Source organism: Equus asinus, chromosome 2 (genome assembly GCF_041296235.1).
Source record: "Equus asinus isolate D_3611 breed Donkey chromosome 2, EquAss-T2T_v2, whole genome shotgun sequence".
NCBI lineage: Eukaryota > Metazoa > Chordata > Mammalia > Perissodactyla > Equidae > Equus > Equus asinus.
The window spans coordinates 88,083,216-88,110,839 of record NC_091791.1 but is presented as its reverse complement, the minus strand read 5'-3'; the positions used below and the strand labels follow the sequence as shown (position 1 = coordinate 88,110,839).

Sequence of the window (27,624 nt, the reverse complement as noted above, 5' to 3'; positions counted from 1 at the left end):
AAAAGATCTCATTCAAGAATCTTTGCATTGACACTTGTCCAAATGATGTTTCACATATATAGGGTTAAATCAAATAGATTCAAATGAATTTCACCTGTTTATTTTTACCTCTTTATTGTGACTTCTAAACAATGTCCAATTACATGCGTGGCCCGAATTGTATCTTTACTGGGGACAATGTACAGAGGGGTTTCGTCTGCCCCAGTGGCCAGGGTGGCTGATGCTGTAGTCACAGTGATACAACAGCGGGGTGCAAGCTAGGAAGGTGAACCGCACACAGGAGAAGGTGCCCCCCAGAGCTGCCCATGCCCAGGACTGGCTGCCACACAGCTCCGGGAAAAGTGTCCCGAACAGCCTTGAGAGGTTAGAGAAACTCTATCCCCATTTTATAGTAAGGAGACCTTTGGGGCCTGAGAAGATCAGTTCTGTAAGCAAAGGAGCCTGAATGCAGGCTCGACGTCCAGTGCTCTTTCATGAATAAGCTACTGGAGAAGCTTACCCACCTCCGCAAAGATGGGATTTCTTCTGACGGCAGCAGGGGCCCCACGAGCGCCAGCCGAGGCTTCCCACGCACTCTCAAGACCAAGCCTGTGTCTCAGAAGTGTTTCGAGAGGACAGCTCACACTCAGGGTTGTCCAAGTGTCTCTGAAGCCAGGTGGGGGAGCCTTCATCCTCCCCACGGCCCCAGGGTCGCTGATCCATCCCTCCTCGTCTGTCCACAGCCAGCCCATTCTGAGCTTCACGGCCTCTCCTCACCGAGTGTGATGGTGAGTGGGACGCAGCCCCCAGCACCGTCGTTCTTGTCCCTCTGGGAGAAAAGATCACAGGCCCTCTGATGCCATCGGTACAGGGGAGCAGTGGACAGCAGGCTTGTGGCAGGGGGTGTAGGCGCCAGCAGGTTCTGGGTAGGGGAAGCTAAGAACATGGAGGAGCGGCGATAAAGAGGTTAGGCCCCTCCCCTTCCTGTCTGGTTTTGGTGTGCCTTCAAAGCTGTCCTTTCAAAAGCTCAGACGTGGAAGCGTGGGGGATGGTTGGGGCTACCCCAAAGCAGCGAGTGTAGACTATTTTCCAAAGAAGAAAAGACCTTTGGAAACCAGTTGCTCAAGGAACCACTAGAATAACTCTGGCTCCGCTCTGGGAACCAAGATGGGTGTTTTCCAGGGTGACTCAGAGCTGCAGACGCCCCAGGATGCAGTTCCAGGCACCCTGGTGCTAATGAAGACCAGGGACAGACAGTCACAGCTCACTCTCTGGGAAAAGAGTGGAAAGCGTGTTTGTGCTTGGCAAGCAACACAAGGGTGCAATTAACTCCAGCTCACATAAACAGTGAGCGCCCCAGAGAAAGAAAGCAGTGCAAGGCCTGGGGCGAGGGCAGAGCAGCGGGAAGCCTGGGGCAGAAGGGGGCTGACCCTCTGGCTTCCAGGATGGGCTTTGTTTATGTCAGAAGCAGGATTAGGGCCAGCTACTCTGATGTCCTCTTTTGAGATAGATCTTGCTGAGGGGCAGAAGAGCAGGTCCTGGGCTCAGCTCTGCTTCCCACGTGTGTGTGAGCAGCCTGCAAACCCGCATGCTCTGTGGTCCCCACTCAAGGAGGGGCTGGCTTTCCTACACGTGGTCAGGATGCAGAAGGCTCAACAAACATCCGCTCTTGCACAGAAAATCTAGAAACCGTCCATGTCACGAGGGAGTCTTTATTGCCGTGGGTCCCTAGTAAACCTTGGGCCCTCCTTGCACCAAGCACCATTCTAAGCACTTCATATATAGTAATCATTTTAATCAAAATGATGCAAACTTGTTAACAGTACAAAGCATTGAACGTAAGAATATGCTATATTTCAATTATAAGAGTGTCACTGGTTTTTATGTGGACATGTGGCTTGGCCCACAAATGTTTGACTGCTCCCAATGAGAGCTATGACCAACTGCAGCTAACCCATAAAGGAGCAGCGCCCTGGGGCATAGCCTGACATAAGGGGAGGTGCCCCGTCGCTGCTCTCACTCTGGCAACTGCTGGAACCTGCCCCTTTGGAATTGCTGCCACGCCCCCCCGCCAACCCCTTCCCATCCCAGCTTGGGCATCAAGGACGCAGTGCTCCTCCAGAACTAGCTGGTTGCCTGGGTAACGCCCTGGCACCTCCAGTTCTCAGGGCCCACAATGGTCACCATTAAGCCCCAGCCACCGTGAGTGACTGGGTGTATCCCATACTCACCCCTGAGCTGGGCCCCCGCTGCTTCCCATTGGTTCTGGCAGTGGAAAGACAGCAATCCAGTTTTCCTTGTGTGGCGACTTAAAGATGACCACAAATTGTCTGCTATTCTTCCCATCAATAGGTGGACTGTCCTCCCCACCCTGAATCTGGGCTGCCCTCATGACTTCCTTTACCAGCAGAACGTGACAGAGTGACAACTATGCCAACATCCCGTCTAGGCACACGCTAGAGCCCTGGGTCACCAAGTAGGAGGGTATGGTTACCTTGCCAGTGAGACTAGAGGGGAAGGGCATGGTCGCCAGTCCTTCTGTCTCTTCTGTCTCAGAGGTGAGCCCCAGGGCTAAGAGTGGTGCCATTCCTAGATCTCAGGCCCCAGTCAACTCCAGACAACGAGGCCACATGGAGACTCAAAGTGACACTGCCAGCAGAATTGCCCGGCTGAGCCCTGCCTAGCCTGCAGAATCTTGAGCAAATAAATGTTGTTTGAAGCTACTATGACTGAGGGGGTGTGTTACACAGCAATAGCCACATGAAACATTTCAGGGTGACCAGGGCATGTCCTCTGGGTAAGAGCTCACTCAATGACAGGAAAGGCAACTGCTCTTAGCTACGTCCTCAGAGCTGGAAAGGTCTTTAACCGACCTAAAACAAGGCCATGCTTATCAGATCCCCTTTGGTCATTTTTGTTATTAAATTTCATTGAGAAAACAAGCTGGGAAAGGCCCTACAATCCAGGCCTCAATGGAAGTTGGGGCTCTGCCTGCAAATCTACCGGGTTCTGAGCCAGAGGCGGCCTTCCTGGAACCGTGAAGGGGACTAAACCCTCCCCAGTCTGCCTGGAGCAGTGACAGGGCTCTCCGAGGATGGCGTCTGTTGAGGTTCTGCACAGAGTTTAGAACTGGAGGGGGTGGGTTTGGGGTCCTTTAAAATATGTGAGCTCTTCCCCTGTGCTCCGCATGCCTCTACTTTCTCAGCTGGGAATCAGGGACCTCATACAACAAGCTACAGCCCAGAGAGAGTGTGAGGATAGAAGCAGGCCCACGTACAGACGGTGTCCCGCTCGCTCCATGTCTCCCGCCACCGAGCCTGGCCCCATGGGCTCCTGGAGGCCGTGCTTTCTCCAACTCAACACCAGACCTGGGAACAGCCTGCTCAAAGTTCACGGGTATCAGAGGCAAGTTAGAACTCTCCGGGGGGTTTTTGATTATCACACTGATTGAGGACAGTACCTGACAATGGGTAGGCAGAGGGCAGGCGGGCTGGACATCCAGAAATCCATAAGACAGCCCACAAATGAAGATTTTTGTCCCACATGACTTTGAATGACCCTCCTGACATTCGTGTAGAGAAAAATCCTGCTCGTCAGAGCCTGGAACCCAAGTCCATTTTACATATAAACACAGGTATATTTTTGCCCAGTTTTAATAAATGAGGAATGCTTAAGGAGTGTGACAATCAGGCAGAATGTATACTTTTATTTGAAACTTTACCAACAGTTGGGATTTTAGAAATTTCATCACTACGCGTGGTGCCACTCTGGATTTTAAGGCACATCTTCGTCAGTCTATCCTTGTCCCTGTCTCTTGCATATTGAGTCTTCATATAAACATATAGGCACTTGTTTAGCCTTTATTTCAAATGTAAACAGACACACCTATACTTCAAATCCTGTCAAATATAAAGGAATAGTGTCTTCTCTGAAATTCAAAAGAAGAGGTGCATCACTGGTTTGTTTCATTGTGTTATGAATCACTTTCCATTCATTTCTCCTTTGCATTATAGTTAGACCATCGAGTTGATTTTTGTGGGAACTGGTAGCATGTCTTATCTCTGAGTTTCATTTCAAGACAGTAACGGGATCATTTCAAAATATTTGTGGTATGAGAGGGTACCCCATGGGAGAGAGTTAAGAAGAAGTGGCTCGAAGGCCTTGTTCATTAACGCGTGCCTCACACCAGCAGCAGTAGCATCACCCAGGATCCCATGAGAAACGCACTCTCAGGCCTGGCCAGGTGGACTAAACTATCACCAGCATCTGAGGAGGTTCCTGGTGAACGGCCTGCTCGGGAAGGTTTGGGTGGTGCTGCCCCACGGCTCCTGGGCCCAGGGGAGGGGCAGCACTGGGCCCGTCACCCACAGTTCTCTGTCCCTGGACCCACAGTGTAGCTGGGAGGTGCCCAGGAAGGGCTACACGGGGCAGGACCCACTCTGTGAGGGGTAGAGGATGCCAGCCTGCCAATGGCAGCTGCACCAGCGAGGGGTCTGGCCCACCACAGGTGCTCAAAGCTCTCGACAGCTCACTAGAGCTCTCAGATGCCGTGCACAGTGCACACGAGGCCATCTGGAGCCCACTCCAGGGGGCACAAGGGCAGCTGGGATCCGCATCCTCGGCAGCTCTGTGTAAAGCCTGGAGTGCATGTCCCAGTCTGTTCTTCTTGGCTTTGGAGCAGAAGGATGTCTCCTCGTCCTACCACCTTGCTTGGTTTCCTGGATCCCACCTAAGGCCTAACAGGCAGACTTCTCCATCATGCCCCCGAGCGCAGGCGGAGGTGTCTTTAGAGCAAAACAGGCTTGGAAATTGCCTATGTGGCTTCCAAACCCCAACAGCTGGGAGCAAAGCAGCCGGGAAGCAAGCCCATGTGTCCACCATTTGTGGAGCAGCTGTCATGAGCCAAATTCCAAGGAGGATGACTCAGAGGCCTAGTCCCTGCCTTATACACTGTCCTCTTGAAGGCAGGCCAATGCATGTGCACATGTGCCACACGTGCCACAAGTTCATAAAAGTGGTCCAGGGTTTGGAATGGGAGAAAAGTTCAGGCACTGTTGATGAGGTGGGCGGACCCCTTGGAGGAAGGTTTCCAAAACACAGCACAGAGACGCACCCACAGCATGGTGAGGAGGGCACGGGCCGTGGAGGAGAAAGATGGGGCTGCAGCCCTCGCTGCATCTCCGGGGGCTGAGTGTGCTGGTTGTATCCACGCACCCCTCCCCACCCCCATCCACCCTTCTCCACCCTGCCCAGGGCCCTGCAGGCTGACCTCTATGCACTGTCCTCTGGCTTCTGGTTGGCAGGACCAGAGGGAGGTGGCCGCAGGACATCTGGAGGAGCAGGGGAGCGGAGGGGCTGAGGAACACAGGCTCCTGCTCCCTCCCTGCTGGTTTAACGCCATGTGAGTCCCTCTGCTAAGGCCCCTGTAGGGTAACGCTCCCACAGCTACAGCTCTCAGCACTTCCAGGCACCTCTCCCACCCTTGTTCCCTAGGGTTTAGGGTTGAAACAGCATCCCAGTGGGCGCTGGTCCCTGAGAGCATCCCCGCTCCCTCCTCGGTTCCCTTAGCCCCATCCACACCTCTGAGGAGAGTCCCCTCTCGAAACGCAGCTCAGTTTCCCTGTTTGAGCGTCCCCTTAAACTGTGACCACCAAATCTAACACTTCCCAGCTTTATGACCTTGGGCTAATAGTAATAATTATCCTGTATAACTATAACCACCTCACCATAAACACAGGACACTTGCAAGGAGCCAGAATGCATTAAGGGGATTTTTCTTGTATTTTTTAAACTTCATCCTCACAACAGCCCTATAAGACTGGTACACTACTGTTTTTCCCATCGTTTAGATGGGGAAGGCAAGGCACAGCAGGTAAGCCATCAGCTGCTACGAGAAAAGTGGCCATTTGAACCAGAGTCGGTCTGCTTCCAGGGTCCAGCTCGTACGCTGGTCGGCTCTGGGAGCTACAGCATCCTTGTCTGTTTCGGAAACTCTGAAGGGAGGGCAGGCAGAATATCTCAGAGGAAACGTACAGGGGCTGGTGGAGACGTGAAGTCAAGGCTTGGTGAAAGGCGGGACTAGAGAGAGGGAGCAGGCCACCTTCCCAGGGAGATGAGAGTCACGGGAACTGTAATCACTGAAAAGAAAGAGTCAAGCGAGGAGGGGCTGAGGACGGAGTCCAGAGGCACAGGACACCCACAAGAATGGGGACGGCAGGAAGCGAACACCAACGGAGCAGGAAGAGGAGGAGGGATTTCTACTCCTGCCTGCCTGCCAGGCCCAGCACTGGGGACTGTCATTAAATTACAAACACTCACACCAACATCCAACCTAAGGAAGGTGGCGTCAATCCCATTTCATCTCATAGATGAGGAACCCAAAGTTCAGAGCGGTTAGGAATGAGTCTAGAAACTCAGCCTGAAGTGGGAGAGCCAGAACCCAATCATCTGACTGCATGGGAGAACGAGATGGGTGAGGGAGCTCAGAGACTGAGGAAGGAAGGGACCAGAGAAGAGGGGGAATTTAAATGATGCCGAGAGTGGTCACCGTTGATTTTAGCAGAGTCCAAGGGAGACACATCTCCTCACTCGCTCTGCCCACCAGTCACAGGTGAATAATCTCTGACTCAAGATGCATTTTTCAACCAAGGTGATACTTTGCTCAGTGCCTTCCGCCTGTCTGTGGTCTGGTGGCACTCCCCTCCCAGACGTGACCTTATCCGTTCTCTTACCTCTGGATTTCCTCTTGTTAAACACAGACTGCCAGATGATGGCCAGGGTGAAGAGCAGAACGCTGAGAATCCCCGCACAGCACACGAGCACCGCGTACACGTAGAGATCTGAAAGGCAGGGACATGCGGGTGACGCTAGGGACGGGCCACGCCACAGGAGGCGTGCCGAATGAAGCAAACCGTACGAGTTATACAAAAGCCCACTCAAAATAAAATATAAACTAGAAAACTTTTAGAAAAAAACATAGGAGAAAATCTTTGGGATCTAGGACAAAGGAGACAGTTTTTAGACAACACCAAAAGTAGCATCTGCATAAGGAAAATCGGATAAATTGGATTTGATCAAAATTAAAAACTTTTGCGCTGTAAACACCCATATGAAGAAGATGACAAGTCAAGTTACAGACTGGGAGAAAATATTTGCAAATTACATATCCAACAAAGGACTAGTATCCAGAATATACAGAACTCAAAACTCAATAGTAGGGGTCACCTCATGGTGTAGCAGTTAAGTTCACGCGCTCCACTTCTGCAGCCCAGGTTTCCCCGGTTAGGACCCTGGGCGCAGATATGCGCACCGCTTATCAAGCCATGCTGTGGCGGGATCCCACATATAAAGCAGAGGAGGAAGGGCATGGGTGTTAGCTCAGGGCCAGTCTTCCTCAGCGAAAAAGAGGAGGATTGGTGGCAGATGTTGGCTTAGGGCTAATCTTCCTCAAAAAAAAAAACCAACAAAAAATACTCAACAGTAAAATACAAACAATCCTATTAGAAAATGGGCAGAAACACACAGACATTTCACCAAAGAGAATATATAGATGGAAAATAAGCGCATGAGAAAATGTTCACAAGTTCTTCATTAGTCATTAGAGAAATTCAAATTTAAACCACAATGAGACATGCCACACACCTATCAAAATAGCTAAAATAAAAAACAGTGACGATACCAAATGCTGGCAACGGGACGGATAAACTGAGTCACTCAGACATTGCCAGTGAGAATGTAAGATAATACAGCCACTCTGGAAAAGAGTTTGGCAGTTTCTTAAAAGATAGACCTACACCTACTATTCAACCCAGCAATTGCACTCCAGGGCGTTTATCCTGGAGAAATGAAAATTTAAGTTCACAGAAAAACCTCTACATGTGTATTTACAGGAGCTTTATTCATAGTAACCCAAAACTGAAAACAGCTCAGATGTCCTCCAGGGGATGAATGGTTAAACCAACTGTGGGCCAGCCACACTGTGGAATACTACTCAGCAATGAAAAAGGACTAAACTGTTGACACACACAACGACCTGGATGACTCCCCAGAGAATTATGCTAAGTGAAAAAACAATTCCAAAAGGTTATATACTTTATGGTTTTATTTATATAACATTCTTGACGTGACAAAATTATAGAAATTAAGAACAGATTAGTGGTTGCCAGAGGTTAAGGAGGAAGTGAGGGATGGGAGGAAAATGAGTTTGGCTATAAGGGACCCTTGTGGTGATGGGAACGTTCTGTGTCTTGGCTGTATCAATGCCAACATCGTGGCTGTGATATTGTACTGTAATTTTGCAAGATGTTACACTGGGAGAAATTGGGTAAAGGGTACCAGGTGGTACAAGGAATCTCTCTGTATTATTTCTTAGAAATACATGTCAATCTAAAATGATCTCGTAAAATTTTTTTAAAAGTCCCGTAGTTAAAGCATGTTCCTATGTGTCTTAGTTACTACTTAGTTACAAGCGGCTATAACAAAACACCATAGAGCGGGCAGCTTAAACAACAAACATTTATTTTTCACAGTTGTAGAGACTGAGAAGTCCAAGATCAAGGTGCTGGCAGGCCTGGTGTCTGGTCCCTCTTCCCGGTTTGGCGACATCTCTTGGCGTCTTCACATGGCGGAGAACAGAGAGAGAGCAAACAAGCTCTCAGGGGCTCTCTTCTCCTTAGCACACCACTCCCATTCGTGAGGGCTCCACTCTCACGACCTAATCACGTCCCAAAGGCCCCACCTCCTCATACCAGGACATTAAGGGTGAGGATTTGAACACAAGAATTTGGGGGGCACAAACATTCAGCCCAGAACAATACACATCCACTTCTTAAACTCCAGTGATCAACTTTATCATCAATCTGATTGATAAAATGCCAAAGCCTCTCAGAAAGTGAAAGAGAAGCCAAAAGCGTTATTTTAACCTCCTAGGCAGCAAAAGGCTGCAGATGTTTGAACTTGGCAAAGGTTTGGACTCAGCAAAAATGTTTCTCTGACTTAAAAAACTTGCTCTGACTTGAATTTCTTCAGCCAACAGACATTTATCGGCCATGTTCCCCACGCTCCTAGATGCAAGAAATATAGTGATGAACATGCAAAGGTCTTCTCATCAAGAAATCAGAGGGCTGAGTGGTACCTGCAAAAATAGGAATGTGTGCCCAGTACTGGAAACGCACGCAGAAGGGACCCAACCCAGCCTGGAGCAGTCAAGGGGAGCTTCCCAAAGTGCTGAGTCGTATTTAAAATAACACAGAAAATGTGAAAATAGAGAGACGGATTAAAACAAGAGAGAGAGGGAAAATAGAGAGAGAGAAAAACGTCCCCAGCCTTCTCATCACCCTGAAATAGCTATTGCCAGCATCCAGTGTTCTTCATAATATATATGTATATATTTTTAATTAAGATCACACAATTCATATCTTGCTTTTTATTTAATCTCATTTTCTCATTAACCTCTCTCCAAAAAATAATTCAGAACTGTTTTGAAAAATACGATAAAAGTTTATCATGTCAATATAAGTGACTTCAAAGTCATTGGCTGCTCAGGTGTTTCCAACTGTTCCCTAGAAGAAATCATTTCAGGATGAGGATTCATAAGCGCAGAGCTTAATGCATCGCTCCCATTATGCTCTTAAGTTCCTGGAAGTGGAACTGCTGTGTCAACAGGAACGCACCTTCGTAAAGCCCTTGGGACCTGGAGAAGTGATCAGTTAAGTGCTCAAACTGAAAGAGCCAGCGGGCTAGGGGTGGCAGGGCGCTGGCTTCCATGGTGAGCCTGGAGAAGCAGGGAAGGCTATGTCAAGGAGAGAGAAGGAAGGAGAGTGGGCTGGAAACAGACATCACGTGTTCCTTCCGCCTCTCTGACCCCGGCCGGTGCTGCAGGGAGGCCCAGGGCAGCCTCTGCCCAGAGTCCACGAGCTCCTCCTGTGTTCTTTGGCTCAGTCAGCACTTTTGGCTAAGCTAGTTTGACTGGCAACTTAGGAGCCTGGACTGAAATAAGTAGAAAGTGCAGCAGGACAAGGTCGCAGGTGAACGGAGCTCCTGCACTGATAGTAAAAGGAGCAGGGTCGGGGGCGGGGAATGAGCAAGAGTCTCCTACAAAGGGACCGACCTGGAGCCGGTCACAGAAGCGGAGGAGGACTGGAGTGAACGTTCTAGAAGCCAAGCGAGTAGGGCATTGTAAGAAAGACTCCGTAATAGCACCGAGTCCTGCTGGAAAACACCCGTTGGGTTTTCCCACTAAGAAGCTACCGGAAAAGTGCTGGGCAGAGCCAACTGCGTGGGATGACGGGAGCAGAGCCAGATGAGAGGGGTCGAGGAGTTCAATGGGGGTGAAAAGCTTCAGACAGAGATAGAGAAAACCCTGTCCTATAACTAAAAACAAAACTGCCTTTCTATATACAGGCCCATGTCTCACTTGGGTGGGCCGTGTGGATTCACAGAGAACTCTGCAAGTGGTAAGAATTAGGAGAGAGGCGTGGGCCTGCACTGAAACAACAGGACACTCTGAGGACAGAGCAGAAGTCACAGACGGGGACTCACGACAAGATACAGGATGGGCGAGAACTTGGAGGACATACGGCCAGTCCTGGATTTACACACCGCTGAGCAAACCACTCTGGGAACAGGACTGCAGAGCCAATCCTGGCACAAGAGGATGGTAAACAATGGGGTCACGTTGCCAGGCAGAGAGAACGTGGGGCAGGTGGGTGTAACATCCGTCAAAGGGATTCCGGAGACCCGGGCCCCTGGACCAAAAAGGCAAGAGCAATTCGGCTTCAGTCTCATCCTTGGAATGGAGAGAAAAAATTGTCCTACTGAAGCTTCTGTGCCACCAGAGCACAGCAATGTGAGCCACGAGCTCACCTCTTCATCAGAATTCTTTCCTTGATTTGGGGACTGCGGGAACCAAAGAGGGACAAGGTCACAGCGAGAATCTCCCACAAGCATCCCCAGAAGCATACTGCAGACATCTGTGGGCCACAGTGCCCTGGCAGGAGGAGAGGGGCTCCAAGAGGCCCACGTTATGGTTTCAGATCACAGCCTCCTCAACGTGGCACCAAGGGGGCTTTCCGCAGGCAGCCATGGCTACAGAATCGCAAAACATCTGGCCCATCTGGAAGGCTCAGCTGCACCGCCAAGCACGCAGGCCCTCCGGGCAGTGGACACTGGCCAGCAGGCACAGCCGCTTGCGTTTGGGTCCCCACAGGCGCAGGAGCGACTGCGCCTGCTCTCTGTTGTGTTCTTGAAGCTACAGGAACCAGAAAAAGTGTCACCTTGCAGAAGCAGAAAAGCCCCCCAAAAAAACACCTGAGCTCTTCCTGGATTGGGCAAGCAACCAGTACCCCCAAGTTCTGATGTTTTCCTCCCATCCAAGCATTCTTTTTGCTGCATAAAGACAATCACGTTGCTGTAGCTACTACAAAACACTGAAACCACCTCCCCCGCTCTTCTCTGCAAACAAAGGATAAACCCAGAGCCCTTTAAGCCAAGGTCACAAGCTCCTAAGAAGTCGGGGCCAGCTTGTCGCTGGGAGAGCCAGAGCAAAGCTGTGGCCTGCCCGACAGAGGCAGCTCAGCTCCAGGCAGCTGTCCTCGAGCTGGCATGCTGGCCCAGCGCTACGGTATCTTCCGACTTTTCCTTTAACTTTCACGTAAAAACCTCTAACTATAAAAGGTTTTAAAACTCAGAGCAGGCCAAACGACCCTTGTCCAAGGCCTGAAACTAAGCCTTCAGATCCAAATTTAACAAAACATCTGCTTTTAACCAAATCTGGGCTTAACTTTTAAAATACCCCCTACACCTACAGACTCAAAACAATCCTAAAAATCTTGGTATCTTCCCTGAATTCATTTGCAGCTTTGTCTTTTGCCACTGGGCTTCCAAAGGCACCAGTGTCATTTTTAGACTCAATTTGTAAGCCTCCATGCAGAAAATGTCTCCCCACCCCCCCGCCCAGGCCTCCCTGAAGCAGATGGTGGAGCAGGCAGGCTGGAGGGATGTGCACACGGCAGGGAGGCCGAGACAGGGGTGCACGGTGTCCGTGTGCCAGCTCCCGCCCTCCCATAAAGCCAAGCCACACAAGCCAGGCCAGGCCCAGCCACCCGATGAAAGGCAGACAGCACCTGTTGCTGGGCAACCCCGAGGCCGGCTGGGGGATTCAGCGCAGCTTTGAACCCGGTGACGCCAGCATTCCTCAGCACAGGGAAGGAGCCCAACTCTCCCTGGACCACTGGATCTGGAAAGCCAATCCAGTCCTGTACATTTCCAGGGCAAACGCAGATGCCTAGGAGATGGCGGTTCTGTCAAGAAAACCACGTGGTTCTACTATTTTTTTTTTTTTACCCAGCCTGTAATACCGTCTTGCTCGGGGCCAAATACCTGAGCAATCATGGGGAAGGATTTAACTTACTCCAGCATCACACCAAGAGGCCTGACAATGCCTTTTTTGTGCTGCGGGCACACAGCCAGGCCAGCTAAGCCCCAAGAGGATGGATATCCTTCCGCAGGCTCTCCTGCAGCTCGCCCCTCCAGGAACAAAAGGGCAAAGGCCTGGGATCAGGCACCAGGGAATTTCAACTGCACCCCTGACCTGTGGCTGCATTAAAAAAGCAAAGCACACGGATGCTGATGCTGTCACTGCCACTGCCGAAATAAGAGGGAAAGCATCCTGGGTTGAAACAGCTGCTCTGTGGCCTTACACATAGTGAGAATTCCAATTCTGCTTTTCTGAAGGGACCTAATTCTCCGTGCTGAGAAGAGAGCCCACGTTGGGCTAAGGATTTTGTGTAGAGAGTTAGGTGGAGAGTAACTCTGACATTCTGCAGCTACACGTGAATTATAAAACATTATTAATTATACAAAGTGTTTTAGAGACGCTGATTATGCTGGAAAGCATGTCAGGACTAAATGCTACAGTTCTTCCAAACATATCAAGTCTTGCTTTTTTGGATTGCGGTATTTTCAAAATATGGTTCTCAGACCACTTGCATCAGAAACACCACAGCCCGATGAAGTGCAAATTCTTTGATCCCTTCCTAAATGCAATAATCAGATTCTCAGGGTTGGAGGGGAGCCCAAAGTCTGGATTACTAACACACCTCCTAGGAGATCCTTATGCATCTGACGGTAAACAGGGCTCCTGCTGTCACAGTTGCCAGCCACCTACCTTAGGGATGCCCCAGATGTCTCCATCCCACCCATCATGGGGCCTTGGTCATTGGGCAGCCCCAGAAACAGGGGATAAATCAGTTGCTTTTTCTACTGCTTCACCACATGAGGAGTAAAGTCACTTTCATGTTTTTGCTAATGAATAGGCATTCCCTGAATGAAAGGCTGAGGGAGGGAACTGGGGATTATTTTGGTAGGAGAGAGACATCAAATAAAGAAAAAGGCAGCTACAAAATGTGCAGAAGAAAAGGCAGGGAATACAAAGAATTATTCTTGGAGTCAAATGCAATCTGGGAAAGAATTTTTTTTTTTTTTATTGAGGTCACACTGGTTTATAACGTGTAAATTTCAGGTTTACATTGTTATATTTCAGTTTCTGTATAAACTGCATGGTGCTCACCAGCAAAAGTCTAGTTTCTATCTATCATGGCACACATGTGCCCCTTTACCCCTTTATCCCCCCCCCACCTCCTTCCCCCCTCTGGTAACCACCAATCTGTGCTCCCTATCTCTGTGTGCGTTTGTTTGTTTATCTTCCACGTGAGTGATGTCATATGGTAATTGTCTTTCTCCATCTGACTTATTTCACTTAGCATAATACCTCAAGGTCCATCCATGTTGTTGCTTTATGACTTCAAAACAAAACAATAAATCCTAACAGCCTACATGAATGACACCTTATAGTTTGCAGACCATGTTCACAATTATAGTGACATTTTTCTAAGACAGAAAGTCCCTCAGTCCACTGCTTTCAATTCACTATTGGAAAAGGTGGGTCTGATTCCAGGCGCGCTCACCCTAGGGCATGCTCTCCATCCATTATACCTTGTGAATTAACAAAAGGTGACAGTGAAGCCCCAAGGCACACCCATCTCCTTAGGTCCTTTTGGCAAGGTCATTCATCATCAGTAAATGCCGTGCCTTCCCAAGATGTCATCTTTCACAATTTCCCCATCACCTCTTAACGTTCATCAGTTTTTCACTGACCACAGGCTCTGCCTGAGAGCCCACAAAGTACATTCTTTCATTGCTTATGGTCACAATCCTCAACCACTTTGTGAGAATAATTTCTGTGGACTTTCCTTACTTCAAGGCAAGGTTTCTCACCCTCAGCACTCTTGACGTTGGGGGCCGGATCATCCTTTGTTGTGGGGGGCTGACCTGTGCATTGTAGAATGTTCAGCAGCATCCTTGGCCTCTACCCAATAGATGCCAGTAGCACCAAAATGCTAACTGCGCCAACCAAAAATGTACCAGACGTTGGCAAATGTTCCCAGAGGGGCAAAATCATCTCCTGTTGAAAATCACTGCTCTAAGGCTCAAGTCTGAGTGTGCATCAGAATTACCCGAAGGTCTTATTAAAACCCAGATTATTGGGCACCAACGCGAGAGTTTCTGATTCCATAAGCAAGGGCAGCACCCAACAAATTGCATTTGTAACAGGCTCCCAGCGACACTGATGCTGATGCCGCTGGTCTAGGACCAGCTTTGGGAATGACCACTCGAGGTATGGCTGCATGCTGGAATCATCTGGAAAGATTTAACAAGTTCCAACTCCATCAGCATCTCTAGAGATGTGGTCCAGGCATCGGTGTTTTCAAAGCTCCCCAGCTGATTCTAACACGGATTGAAAATCACTTGCTTAAGGTTTTCAAACTGTTTCCAGAACCCCAAACTCCTTAAGAAAACTGAGATAAAATTAGTCACAGTAGAAGTACTTTTCATTTTTGTATCTCTTGAAGATCCCTCCCTAATATCACCTAGGAGTAGGAATTCTGGAGCAAAACAAAACAACCCCAAACAACGCAGACTGGAAATTTTATCTTTAGTCTTTCAAACCTTGTGGGCTGACTCCATCAGCCAGGGATTCCATCCTGCTCTTGAGTAAGTTTAAGGCAAGGAAACAACTTGATGTTATGGTAACACTAAGCATCTAGGGTCCTTTCTTCCTACTCTATCCCTTTCCTATTATCGAAAAGTGAGGCAGCATCTTGTAATAAAGAAATACGCAAGCTTTACCTTCAAAAACTGCCCAGGTCTTTTTCTTTTTCTCAAAGGATGAATCTTCAGAAGCTTTGAGGGAAATCACTGGAAGACAAAAAAGAAACAGCTTAGCACGAAGTCAAGGGGCTTATGAAGTCGAGTGACCATGCCCACACTGTAATACAAAGTAATGCCATATGATACATACATCACTTACATTTATAAAGTTATTTTCACATGTGCAAAACCACATTTAATTATCACAACTCACATGTCAGGAAGAGGTGCAATGACTTACACACAACAACTGGGAGACCTGAGACACCAGAGAGGGCAGTTACGTTGTCTATGGTTAAAAGCCAATAGATGGCAAAGCTGGGACTCAGTTCAGGGGAAGTCCCTCTTGCCCCATATATTCGCAAAATAAAGAGTTCTCCAATGGGAATTTCAAGAACCAAAATGTTATTTGTTTTACCCTCATAGTGGACATCTTTCTAAGATATAGTGTCCTTGCCTAGATGTCCCTAGGGGAGCCTGAGGTCGTCTGATGACTCAGGCTAAGTGCTCTGAGCACCATTCTCCATGCAAGACAGTCACACAGAGCAGCAGGCATCTGATTCTGAACTATTTCATCTTCTTTCAGTCAGTGATTGATCACTGAATTTACTGTGCCTGCTCTCGACAGTCAGGGAAATAGAATTGAACTACACTGTATAAAAGCTCGAATATCACACTAAGGAGTCTAGAAGCATGGAGCGGTTCCATACATAGGGGCATCATATTCACAGGTAAAAATCTAAAAGTTAACCTGACAGAAAACGCAAAATGTCAAGGAATGAGGTTATTGCATAAGAGAACTCTCTGAGATGATGGGAACATTCTGTTTGCACTGTACACACAGCAGCCACAGCCACACGTGGATACTGAGCATGTGGAATGTGGCTGGTCTACATGGAACTGAGGAACTCAATTTGTAGTTTATTTCATTTTAATCAGTTTAAATTTAAACAGCCACAAGTGGTCAGTGGCTACATACTGAGCTCTAGAGAAGGGAATCTAGGACCTCAATAAAAAGACAAAGGTAGTTGGAATGGAGACCGAATCAATACGAGAGGCAAGGACTACAGCAAAGATGGTCTGGAGCTTCAATTCCATTTACTGCCCTTCCCACAAACTTCTGTATTAATACTGCGATGGATTTCAATTCTGAATTTTCCATCTTTCCATTTCTCTGGGCCTTGCACTGGATATTTTCTGTTGGCCTATCTCACAGACCCCTAATCTTCTCTTCATCTGTGTCTAAACTGCTGTTAAACCCATCTGTTAAGTTTTAATGGCATTCACGGTATTTTTCAGTTCTAGATTACCCATTGAATTCTTTTTTATACATCCCAGCTCTCTAATGAATTTCTCCAGCTTGTCATCTAATTTCTCAACCATATCATTCATATTATTTTAATGTACATGCTGGATAACTTTCATATCAGCATCACCCACAGGCTTGTCTCTGTTATCTGTTTTTGCTTTTGATCCTATCCCTTGATAAACCTGATATTTTTTTTAATTGAATGCCACACATTGTATATGGAAAATCAAGGGAGCTTTAGACGAAACTGTAGCTTCCTGGTAGGTAAGAGGTAGGGTAAGAGGATGATCACAGAATCCCACCGGGGTTTGAACTGTTTGAGGCTGGCTCTCAGTTTTTATATGGTCTAGTCCATTTCTGGTTTGCCCTTACTCTCAGGGTACAGTAGTCCTTTAAGGATCTCCCATGGAAAGCCTGGGGTATTTACCACAGCCCTTCTAATTTTCATCTCACTGTTAGAATTGCCAAAAGCTCTGCCTGCCTCCTAAACGTCCTGAGTGCCACTTTCTGCATGGCTTCTCTCAACCAGTGCTGCTTAAGTATGGTTGAATTTCTTACAGAGTTAAATGTCGCTGACAATTGGGCTTGCTCGTTGCTCTTCTCTGCACTCTATCTATCTATCTATGTAGCCCTTCAGAGAACAATTAGGATAGTGGAAATATATATGCACATATATAATTATGCAATTATGTAATACAAATGTATTTACGGGATATAAATATGTAATTAGAAAAGCTGAAATGCAGATTTTTTTTCAGCTTTTCTAATTGTTCTCAGAAGGCGGGCTTTGGTCTGCTATAAGCTAGTCTGTCATTACTGGAGAAGAACTCCTCTCCCATTAGAACTTAAATTCCTGAAAACCAGAAGCTGTAGCTTCTACCTCTGTATCCCCAGCATTTGGCACACTGCCTGGCAGCTGGTAGGTGCTTGGTAAATAAATGAATGATCTGTTTCTTTCTGACAGCCCCACAGAGTGAGCAATCAGGACGTGCAGGAATGACCTCAGTGGAAATTTGGTCTTGCAGGTGATATTAGACGTGTCACACCATTTACCCATCATCTTTCCTGCTTAGTTTGCCCCACCCACAGCCCCTGTAATCTGCATACTGCCAAAGCAACCAATCAGATCCCCCTTTTAGAAATTTAAACTAAGGATCAGAGTACATATGGTTGTTGTGGGCCCTGGGCTGAAAGACCCTGTGGACTTCCGGGCAGGCAGCAATGTTTGGAAAACAAGCAAGCAGAATGGAGCCGAGGGCAGAACCTGCAAGAGGAAGGCAGAGGTGAGAGGACCTGTGGGGCTAAGAAACTTTATCTTGATGGCGTTCTGGATCCCAAGAGGGCTAATGTATTGCATTTTCCCGGTCCTTGTGTTCTGTGAGCTCTGTACTCTTAAACTATCCCCGTCCCCCTTCTGAATTAGCTTGATGGGTTTTCATAGCTTCAACTAATTGAGCCCAGGCTAGGATAACCACAGAGAGTCCCGATGAAGATGATACCAAACTCAAAAGTAACTGTATCTCTAAGGAGCTCAGTTTTCAGGACATCAGGGATGCCCATCATGGCCCAGATCATTCCCACTCCAAGAGTGGTCCACGGACCAGCAGCATCAGTGTCACGTGGGGACTTGTCAGAAGGGGCCCCAACCTGGATCTACTGGATCAGAATCTCCTATTAAACCAAGATTCCCTGGATGAACGGTACACGCTGATGTACACCAGGTTGAAATAATAAGTTGCCCCTTTAGTTGTGTGACATTGGGCAAGTCACCCAACTTCCCAGTGCCTTAGTTTCCCCATTTGCAAAATGGGGATGAGAATAAATGCCCACTCTCAGGATAAGAGTGAGGGTCAAATGGATGCATACATGGGAGATGCTCAGAACAGCACCTGAGATCTAGTGAGTCATTTTTATCCACAAGGATGTTAGCTCCCTAAGAGCAGGGATCTTTGCCTATTTCACTCAGGGGTCTAATTCCCATGTCTAATTCCAGCATGGTCCTTTGCTGTCAGCCCTTTGCCTCAGAGTATAAATTTGTAATCATTCCAATGGTCCACAAGAAAGGTCGCCTGTCCTGGTGGCTAATGTCTGCAGCTTACATGGGCTGCTACCGCTAGCAAAGACATGTGCCTACGGGTCACTTTTTATTCATCTTTTACTTTTTCTTTTCAGAAATTACAGGTCCTTGATTTAATCCAATTACAATTCCCTTTGGCTTATTTGGGATACAAGATAACAAGGTCTCCTTAATCGGCTTATGGAGATGGGTGTTGAAAGAAGCAACAAACTGAGATTTTAAGCTAACAAGGCTCTAAGCAAGGAATTAATGGATATTCCTCATTTCTCCCTAGGGCAGTATTTTATGGGAAAGCTCAACAACTTTGTTAGGCATATGATGATGAGCAATACTGGTCATAATCTTCTTTGTTCCTATAAAAAAGGAAAACCTTTATATGGACTCGGCCAGAGCTTCAGAAGTTTCCCCAAGGGTGCACCATAACTCTCTTGTTTCATCTGCTAATTCCATGCTGTCTCAAAGAGAATTTGATACACCATCAAAGCATGCATCTTGCGCAGATCATAAGGAAACACAGCGGTGATATGCGACCAGGGAGGCAGGGCTTTGTAGTGACAAGCAGTGGCCCTCTTGACTTTATCAGCACACCTCACTCCTCACAGCACAGCAGCACACAGCAGATATAAATTTACCCTGGTCAATCTGGAGATGCTGAGTTGGAGATGAATCATGGTCAACTGGAGATGAAGAGGCCACTGTGGGGTAGACAGGATGGATGGAAGAGAATGAAACACCTCAAAGAAACATTTTGTTTGAGCAAGGAAAGAGTGGCAAATTTTCTAACTACAGATTCCTAATTTTGGTGAAGACTTTCCGAAATAAAATGCAAATCTCTTGATGGAGGAGCATTTGTAATGGTTTCCAATGGGTTTAGCCCTCAGAAGGCTGCGGCCTTTTAAACAAGATTCAATAAACATATCACTTTCAACTGTGTTGGCCTCACCTTGTGGTCCAGATGGACTCGCAAACAACTGGAAAGAAGAACAAGACCAAGCAGCCTTTCACACCCAAAGTGTTGGTTCTTCCTAAGTATCAGCTCAGAGGGAACTGAAAGTCCTTACCCCTGACAGCTGCTTAAGATGGGGACACCTCTCAGCCCCCAAGATTAGAGGTTCACATGCATTCAGCCAGCCTGGGTTGTCCTGAAGGGTCATGATGGTGGGTGGGGGCCCTACTTCTCTGTGCTTGGGTTTCCAAGGTGGGGAGGAAGAATGGGACTTCCATCCCTTCCCAGGAGGGAGCTTGACGGGAGTAACACTGCCTGACTCTCCCTCCACCCCATCTCCACTCTTTGTCCCTAGCCCCCCACTGGGAGGGGAAGAGGAGCTCCTGATGCAGGCGAGCTTCTGACACTCTGCCCACTGTCTGAGTGAGAGGTCCATGGTCAAGGCCCTACTCAAGGTGACCTCTGTCTTGCCACGTGCTCTGAGACTGGCCTCTCAGCAAATAGCTAACACTGGGGGTGGGCAGTGTATACCCCAGTGGAAAGGTCTCGTTACTCCAGCTTCTGGGAGAGATGTCAGCCGTGCTTCCAAGGGAACCCCGGCTGCACCCACTCATGTGCACTCTCCTCTTCCATCCTTCCTGTGTCCAAGGGCCCACGAGGGACGGCAGTGCAAGGACCACCTCTTCCCAGAAGATATGGGGCCTCTAGTCCCAGTGCTGAGCTTGGGACAGGATGCGGGAGGGGGGGGGGGGGGCAACTGATCAGGGAAGCAGAAGGAAGACCACTTTGGCCTCAGCACCACACCACCTTTCTCAATGCAGCTTTATCAGAAACAGAGTGGGCATCTTGATTTCTTCTGACTCCTATGCCCATTTATCAATAGGTTCAGGTTCACAGTGAAGAAGAGCAAAGAGCCCACGAAAGCTAAGTCATCAACTGACCTATTAACTGCTCTGTAATTTCCTTGGGACCCCAGCACCCAGTGGGCTCTCCTGGGGCCCCTCCCTAAGAGAGCAGAATCAGATGAAATCTAATAGGAGACAACTTGTGAGATCCACCATGTCATGGCCCCTCTGGAAAGAACTGGTTGAAAGTGGCTGCAGGATCAAAGAGTCTGGAAGAATGCAGCCCAGAGGTACCCAGACAAACTGATCATATCAGCCTCAAGTCTGGAGGATGCAGATTAGAAAGAAAGAACCCCAGTCAAGTCCCCTTTGATGGGACCCGTGGGGAAACTGCCATGCACAGAGGTGTGAAAACCGAGAGCCTTGATTTCTAACTTGGACAAAACATCCCACCTACTCCCCTGGGGAGGGCTCCTTTCACAGGCTGAGGCAGACTGTGTGCCCTGAGCTCACGCCAAGACCCTGTGACAATGCCCCGTGGGCCAAGGGGCCTCCCGCTCCTTTCCTGGTCTCCTGTTCACCGATGATACTGACACCTTGACCTGGACTGGCCTTGAAGGACTGACCCTGATATCCATGGAGCAGAATTTTAGAGGCTCTGGGAAGGCTCCCTTTCTCCCCAAATTCTTTCCCACCTGCTCACCTGCATCCCCAATTCCTTTAACAAAGAGTCCTACAATTGAAGGAGCTTAAATTGCAGCCATCGGTTACATCCCAAGTAAGGAGCATATTTGTGACACGGAAAGCCTTCCACGTGCAGGTGTTGGAGGAGAGGTGCACAGACGGGACCCTGGCACAGACAGAGGCGTGAGGAGGCTGCAGGGAGCAGCAGCAAGGACACAGGAGAGCGTGGCCCGAGGTTGGGAGACACGCCTTTGCCTTTCTATTTCTACTGCTGTTCAGGCTGGGGGAAAGTATTCTCCCAGATTCTAGGGATCTTGATCGTAGAGGGCGTTGCCTTAAATGCCCAAAGACCAGGGTTACTCAAACTTCAGCATGTAGGAGAATTCGTTGGGATCCTTGTTAAAATGGAGATTCCCGGGCATTGCCCCTGAGCTTCTGGTCTCAGGAATCTGCATAATTAGGAAGCATACCATTGAGGAAGTTCTGAGGCTCGAGGTCCCAGGACTCCACTTGGAGAAGCCCTGCCTCACACACTCCTAGTCCAGAAGTGGCTCCAAGTCCAAGGAGACAGCAAGAGGGGATTAGAGTCACAAGGAGCCAGACCCCGGGCCTCAATCTCCCGTCTAGTCCAGGGCAAGGGTCCTGGACTGGAAACTGACCAATGCCTCTTCAGTATAATCCAGGGAAAACAAGAGCAACGGCAAGACCTAAGGGGTCAGCTGATCACATGAGTATTGTTTACAAGACTCCAGCAGGCCCCTTTAAATAGCATGTCTCAGCACAGAGGAATACGAGGGGAAAAACACAGCTTTCAAGAAAGTTGTTTTCAAAAGAGCAGACCGTCTACAAGGACTGACGCGTCTCCCCAAGTGGCTGATTCAAAGTTGGAAACCGGAGACAATCTGAGTCAGAGAGGCCTTCCTCCAACGTTTATCTAATATTGCATGCCCTCCCTCCCCATAGAACGTGCTGCCTTAGGAGCCTTCTCTATGCTTGACACATGTCTCTTGTGCGTGATCCGCCACCTCCAGCTAAAGGGAAGCTCTGTGAGGGCCGAGATTGCATCTGCTGTCTTCTCTTCCTAGAATCCTTCTCGGCCTACAGCAAGTCATAGTTACTTTGAATGAACAAATGAACATGATACCATATTAGTGGGTCAAAGTCACCCAAAGGGAACTTAGCGCTGGGACCACAACATGGTTACATTCTGGGAGGCTGGGCAGGGGGCCCCGCGCTATCCAGACACCTTCCTTCCCCTGGAAGCTGTGCCTGAGAAGCCATAGGAATGCACCAGCACACCAGGCAGTCGAGGCTGACTTCTCTGCAATGATCTGGCCTCACAGTCACATGCTTGGGGGTCTGTCATGATTTACTTTATGGCCTCTGACTTCTTAAGTTTCTTACAGAATGGAGGCAGAAGTCCCAAGACCTGCAGAGAAGATGATTCTTAAACTCCTTCAAGCTGAAAGGAGAGGGGCAGAAGTTTAAGGCCCTGATCCCTGGCATGCAGACCTTGCTAATTTGCACCCAGTGGGGTGTAGAAATCTGGAGAACAAACACCACTCTGCTTCAGTTTCCTCAGCCAGCACCCTGCACAGATCAACGGGAGAGAAAAATCTAAGGGGCCTGGAAGAGGTTGGTGATATGAAGTATGCACAGGAAAAGATGCTTAAGTACAATAAAGATGAGTCAACACCTTTGCTCCAAATTCAAAAGTTAACATACCCGGTTCACGGGCCCTTCCTATTCAATGATGGGATTGTTTCCCAAGGAAAAAGCTAAATGTAGCTGCGTCCCCAGTATTTATAACTGGGTCAGCGTTCTCAGGGAAGGCAACCCAACCCCAGAGAGACACAGAGACCGTCTCTGTTTCCGCTCTCAGAAGTTCGCCTCTTGCCTCCCTGCCCCCTTGTCCTCCAAGACTCAGGCCACAGGAAATCTCTCCTGGGGCTCAGACAAAGCCAGCATGTGACTAGGACCTCTGAGTGACCCGCGCTAAGAGGGCAGCTGAGGAGACACAGCAAAGCTCCAGCTTGGTGTGTTTCAAGCCCCTCTTTCCTTCTGCATTCACTCTAAGGCCAATTCTAGAAAACAAAGCAAAAGAGCTCACAGAAAACCACATTGAATAGACTTCCCATTGTGCCCAGGCAGTAGGAAAAGAAGTCACATTCCGAGACGGAATCAGCTACAGATGCAAAAGCCATGTGTATGTCCCCAAATAGCAGTTAGGAAATAGTGACCCATAGGGCTTGGTCACTGGCCCTCTCCAGATACGACTCCAGGGCGAGCTATATACACACTTGCTATCACTTTTTTCTCCTTGTCGCCATTAATTAAAATGGCATTTGATCAAAGAGTTTGGATCACTCATTCAACTTTTCACCCAAAAAACCCGTTATTGAGCCCTTTTGTGCACCACACACTGTCAGGTGTGAGGGTGCATTTGAGAAGGATTTGGCAGGATCCCTGGAGTCAAGGTCCGTGGCTGGGTCCACCGTGCCACCTTTCCTCTTATCACTGCCCACCCCACCCCTCCCCAACCACAAACACGCATCTATCTCCATCCGGTGATGTGCAAATTCCTCTTCTGCCTTGTCCACACCTTTGCTCAGGTTGCTTTCTCTCCTGCCTTGGTGTGGTCCATGTCACACCCTCTTCACATCCCAGTGGAATCCCATCCTCTAGGTGACCTTCTCATATTCCCCTGAGAATATACCCTTGTCTCTCCCTTATGCCCAAGCCAGCGTCACCCTCCTGTAGGACCCTTTCACACTCTCTTTTCATTAGCTATCTCAATAACGTCTATCAGATCTATACCCATATCTACATATGTCCCCTCCTCCAGACTGCGAGGCTGGGGCCCCAGGAGGGCAAGCATCAAACCTCTCCTTGGGCAAGGCACAGTGATGACAGCTCATAAATGGGGCTTCATACGCATCGGCTCAGTTTAAGTTCTCAACCTCTTAAAATTCTTCCATGCCCACAGGAGTCGGCATGAAGGCAGGTACAACGAAGAATTGTTGGAAATGGTGTTTGAATTACACTCCGGTTGCCCATTTGTTCCCTTGGAGGGTCTGGACCTGTTGACATTTTAAACACCATGGTGTGTGCTTGCTTAATTAAGCAGCCCACTAAATGTTTAGTAAATCTCATTCCTAATTATCTGTTCCATGTCTTGGGAGAAAAAGGAATTATTTAATTCCTTCCACTGAAACTTGAAATATTGGTTTCCTGTGGTAGTACTTTCAGATTCAATTATTAAATTCCCTCTAAAATTTGGGGGTTAAATAGCCAGATAAGAAATTATGTTATAATTTCATCTTTGCCCTCATTAAATGCTTCCAGCGTAACAGAGTCTGCTGCTTGTTTTGACCACTCCCCACATCTAAACTTACTTATACAACCTTAAGTCAAATAGCAGTTTGGCTCAGTAAAATATATTATTTGGAGTCAGACTGAGAAACTGATTAAATTGTAGGAGGCAGTGTTTACAAAGTACCTCTATTATTAGCATTTTCACTGTTGACAAAGACATCTCCGTCTGAAAGTACGGAAATTCATTTCGGCTCAGAATACCAGAGGCTTCTGAGTCTGTGGGTGGCAGAACTGGACTGAAAAGTCACTGAGGGCAATTTTTATGAGACCTGAGGAATCAAAACTATTGTACCCCTAAGAGCAGAGCCTGAAATGGATAACATTAGCACTCTTGAGGACACTGGGGCCACACTCCCAGGGGTGAAGGGCACATGCGGGGTCCTCATGCTGAGCCCCAAAATTGGTCCCTCTCAAAGCTCAGTGACCCTCAAGGACATGTGGCCCCAGGACTGCCCTGGAGCCTGCCCTTGACCAGGAGCCCCATGGACCTCAGGCTTCATCTTGGAAACTCTCTTGCGGCAGCTGAAGAAAGACCAGGCTTCAGGGCTGGTCCAGCCTCCCCTTCCCGCCCAGGGCCACCCTCATGCTTAGGACTCCAGAGTGTCTGCGAGTCCTGAGAAGGATCAGGCCAGATAGGTGTCCCAAGAAGACAAGTGTGGGGGTCACAGGGACATCAAGCAGAATGGAAAAGGCACAAAAGCAGGAAGACTCTCAAAGCTAAGGCAGGACAGAGGCAGTAAAGGGAGGTCAAAGGGTTACTAAAGGGAACGGGGACAAAACACAGCCAGCAAGTGCCTGGACATGGGGACGCAGAGTAGAGGTGACGAACTACATGCGGAGGGACAACGGGGACCCTGACGTCCCAGGAAGGGGAGGCAGAGGGCTTAATTTATAAAGGGCATGCCGAAGCACAGCAAGTGACCCAAAACCCTGAGCGTGGACAAGAGACATAGGGCCAGACACTCCTCTGTATCCTTCTGTATCCCCAGGGACAGAATAAAGTGAACTTCACAAAGTACCAATATTTGCAACAACAACAAAAAAATCTACCACAACCAGCCATACATTATTTTGCAGTTTTAGGAGAGATTTGGGGCCCCTAAAATAGCAAATCTTCACCTCATTGCAAAAGGGGTCTTGGAATTCACCCTACAGAGAACAGCTTGTCTCAGTCCCTAGGGACATATTCCGCTCTCAGTTTTCAGGACAGAAATACTGATATTAAGTTGTTGGACCCAACTACCTAAAAAACAAAACTGTAAGCTATGTCTTTTGGCCCAAGGCCACCGAGAACCAAGAACGTTCGGAAATCTCTGCGCTGGTCTATCTGCGACACCTCCGAATCAGAAAACCCTGAAGGACGCCCCAGCATAAATCAGTCAGCCCTTTAGAGAGAGAGAGAGACCTCGCCAAGCAGCTTCATCTCCCTTTGGAAAGCACCCCGAAGCTTGGCTCATGCTCCCTTTACTTCTATCCTGATTCCCTTGGTCCACCCACCCAGCCTTGCTGGGCCTCCGCAGTGCCAGGAACAGGGCACTCAGGACGAGACCTCCTGCTGTCCCCAGGGTCGGATGGGGCATTAGCGTGCGGCTTGCCTCCTCATGTCGCACATGCAGTGAAGCCCACACCTGCATCTCACCTGCTCATGATGAATGACCAAGGGGCTGTTACCTACAGATGGTTGTCATTGGAAAGGAGGATACGGGGCTCACCAGGCTGCCGGGATCAAGGTCAATGCACCCCATTCCCACTGGAACACGGTGCTTCTCTGGATTTCCCATAAACTGACCATCTGGGCTCCTGGGGAAGAGCTCCTGCACCTTCACCCTCCAGTGCTGCCCTTGCACTGAGAACACTCTGCCTTTTCCAGGCAGCCAATGGGCTGGCCCGGAGGAGCCCGTACCAGACACCAAGCCAAGCTAGCTCCATCCACGGCCCCAAATATTGGTGTTTTCCAGGGCTCCACCCTTGGCCCCTGCTCTTCTGGGGTCTCACCCATCCCCATGGTCTCAGCTGCCTGACTCAGAAATCAGTCTCACTTGCTGGCTCAGGCAGGAGCGTCAGCTCCAAATGTCATTGGACCTACTGGACGTCAGTGCAGGGCAGCCTCCAGTCATCTCAACCTCAATCCTAAACGTCCCCACTGGACCAGTGCCATCTCTTCTGGTCCCTTTTTCAGCTGTGGGGACCACCCTGCACATCCTACTGAGTTAGACCCCTGGGGTCATGCCACATCTCTCTGCCTTGCCTGCATCCAATCAATTATCAAAGACTTTTCATTTGACCTCTTAATGTCTCTCCATTCCTACCATCAAATTTAATCCTCCATCATTTCAAGTCTGGGCAAATTCTCTGCCTCCTCACCCTCTGATCCAGTCCTCCCAAGTCGCTATCTTAAGCAGCCGACAGAGGGATCTTATCAAAAGACTTTAAATGTGTCACAGGTTTTCCAAGGCCTAAAGCAAAGACTCTAAAACACCTGAGGATAAAATCACCTACACTGCATATTACATACCAGCTTCCATCCCAGACTCTAATGGACCAGAAGCTCCTGGGCAAACGGACGCTTGGGAATCTGCATGTGAACAATAGCTCCAATGGCTGCGAGGATTCCTATCCACAGATAAGGCTGAGAACACTGGCTGACAAAATCAAGTATAAATTCCTTAATATTCCGTGCAAGCACCTTCACCATCAGCCCTGTCTGCCTCCCCCAATCACCCAAAGCCGCCTCCACGCCCCCAGCTCAGGCTCCCACAGTCCTGACCCTCTGTTGGAGGGCCCCGCACACACTGAGACAGCACTCTCTCCCATTCTCTGCTCTGCACAAACATCCAGTGTCAGCTCCAGCCCTGCCTCCTCCCTCACCCTCAGGGGCCCTCCTATGTGTTCACACAATGCCCCTTATGCACCTGTATCATTGCGCTTACACTGTAACATCGTATCTTTTTGTGTACCTGCCATCCCTATGGACAGATCCACTCATGTGTCCCCAAGTTTCCAGCATAGTGAGGGCCTGGTGCAGAGCAGGTGCTCGACAAGATGCCCCCGAGTGAAGGGATCAATAAATCCATCCAGCACTGCTGAACAGTGTCCTCAGTATTATTTCCATGCAGCTTTTTCACCGAGCCCAGCAAAGCTTCCTCGGCTGAACTGATCATTCTCCATAAGGCCGCCACCCATTTCCTTCTCATTTTTGCCA

At 48.7% G+C, this 27,624-nt stretch overlaps 1 protein-coding gene across 2 annotated transcripts in view; it reads right to left on the bottom strand.

The window, feature by feature from the left end:
* VSTM4 (V-set and transmembrane domain containing 4) overlaps positions 1 to 27,624 on the bottom strand; it is a 96,655-nt gene that overhangs the window by 49,819 nt on the left and 19,212 nt on the right. For both annotated transcript variants that reach the window (XM_070493244.1, XM_044759414.2), the window contains exons 3-4: positions 15,166 to 15,234; positions 6,711 to 6,818 (exon numbers count right to left, since the gene is read on the bottom strand). In XM_070493244.1, the coding sequence (XP_070349345.1) occupies positions 6,711 to 6,818; positions 15,166 to 15,234 (177 nt within the window). The remainder of the gene's footprint in view (positions 1 to 6,710; positions 6,819 to 15,165; positions 15,235 to 27,624) is intronic.